We start from the raw sequence: 626 nt of genomic DNA on the forward strand, positions 1-626 counted from the left end.
CGGTGATTGGGACGTTGGAATCCTTTCTCGTTAGTCCATTTCGTATATCCGTTTTTGTGGCGTTTCTGTTAATGCAGGGTTGTTTAAAAGATTTTTTTTTTTTACTTTCTGACTAAAAACAGGATAAAAACAAGACACGAGTGTAGCAGAGATTTGTTCTCAATTCAGTTTCAACAAAAACAAATTACAAAATGCTTAGTATGTGGTACAGTCTCACATCACTGTCCTTCTAGTTTACGTCATGTTGGCAATCCTAATCCACATATACCCTGAAATCAAAATTAACTGAACTTTTATCAGATAAAGTGACGAGATGGGTCACGTGACCTGAGCCATCTCGCCCAGGAAGGTGACGCTGGCGGCGCCGAGACCCAGGGCCGCCAGCATCAGCGGGCCCTGAAGGTGGACGATCGTCAGCGCCATGGGAGAGTTTCCGCTCGGCTTCGGCGCCTTCTCGGTGTCCGCTTGGGTCTGCTTGGCCCTTCTGCTTGCCCCTCTCCCGCAGGATCCTCTGCTGTCTCTCCCGACCTTCCTTCCTGGCTTTCTTCATCAGGTCCCGACTCCACTTCTCGTACAGGCCGGCCTTGAGGGCGAGACGGGGGTGGGAAGGTTTTTATTTTTGAGGA

General features: G+C 49.2%; 1 protein-coding gene across 1 annotated transcript in view; it reads right to left on the reverse strand.

Annotated features, from left to right (window-relative positions):
• Positions 1-318: 318 nt before the first annotated feature.
• The window catches only part of LOC119593911 (ionotropic receptor 21a-like), a 2,659-nt gene continuing 2,351 nt past the window's right edge, over positions 319-626 (reverse strand). Inside the window, 2 exon segments of the mRNA XM_037942929.1 lie at positions 319-481; positions 516-583. Coding sequence (XP_037798857.1) covers positions 319-481; positions 516-583 — 231 coding nt within the window.

Source organism: Penaeus monodon, chromosome 33, assembly GCF_015228065.2.
Source record: "Penaeus monodon isolate SGIC_2016 chromosome 33, NSTDA_Pmon_1, whole genome shotgun sequence".
Taxonomy (NCBI): Eukaryota; Metazoa; Arthropoda; class Malacostraca; order Decapoda; family Penaeidae; genus Penaeus; species Penaeus monodon.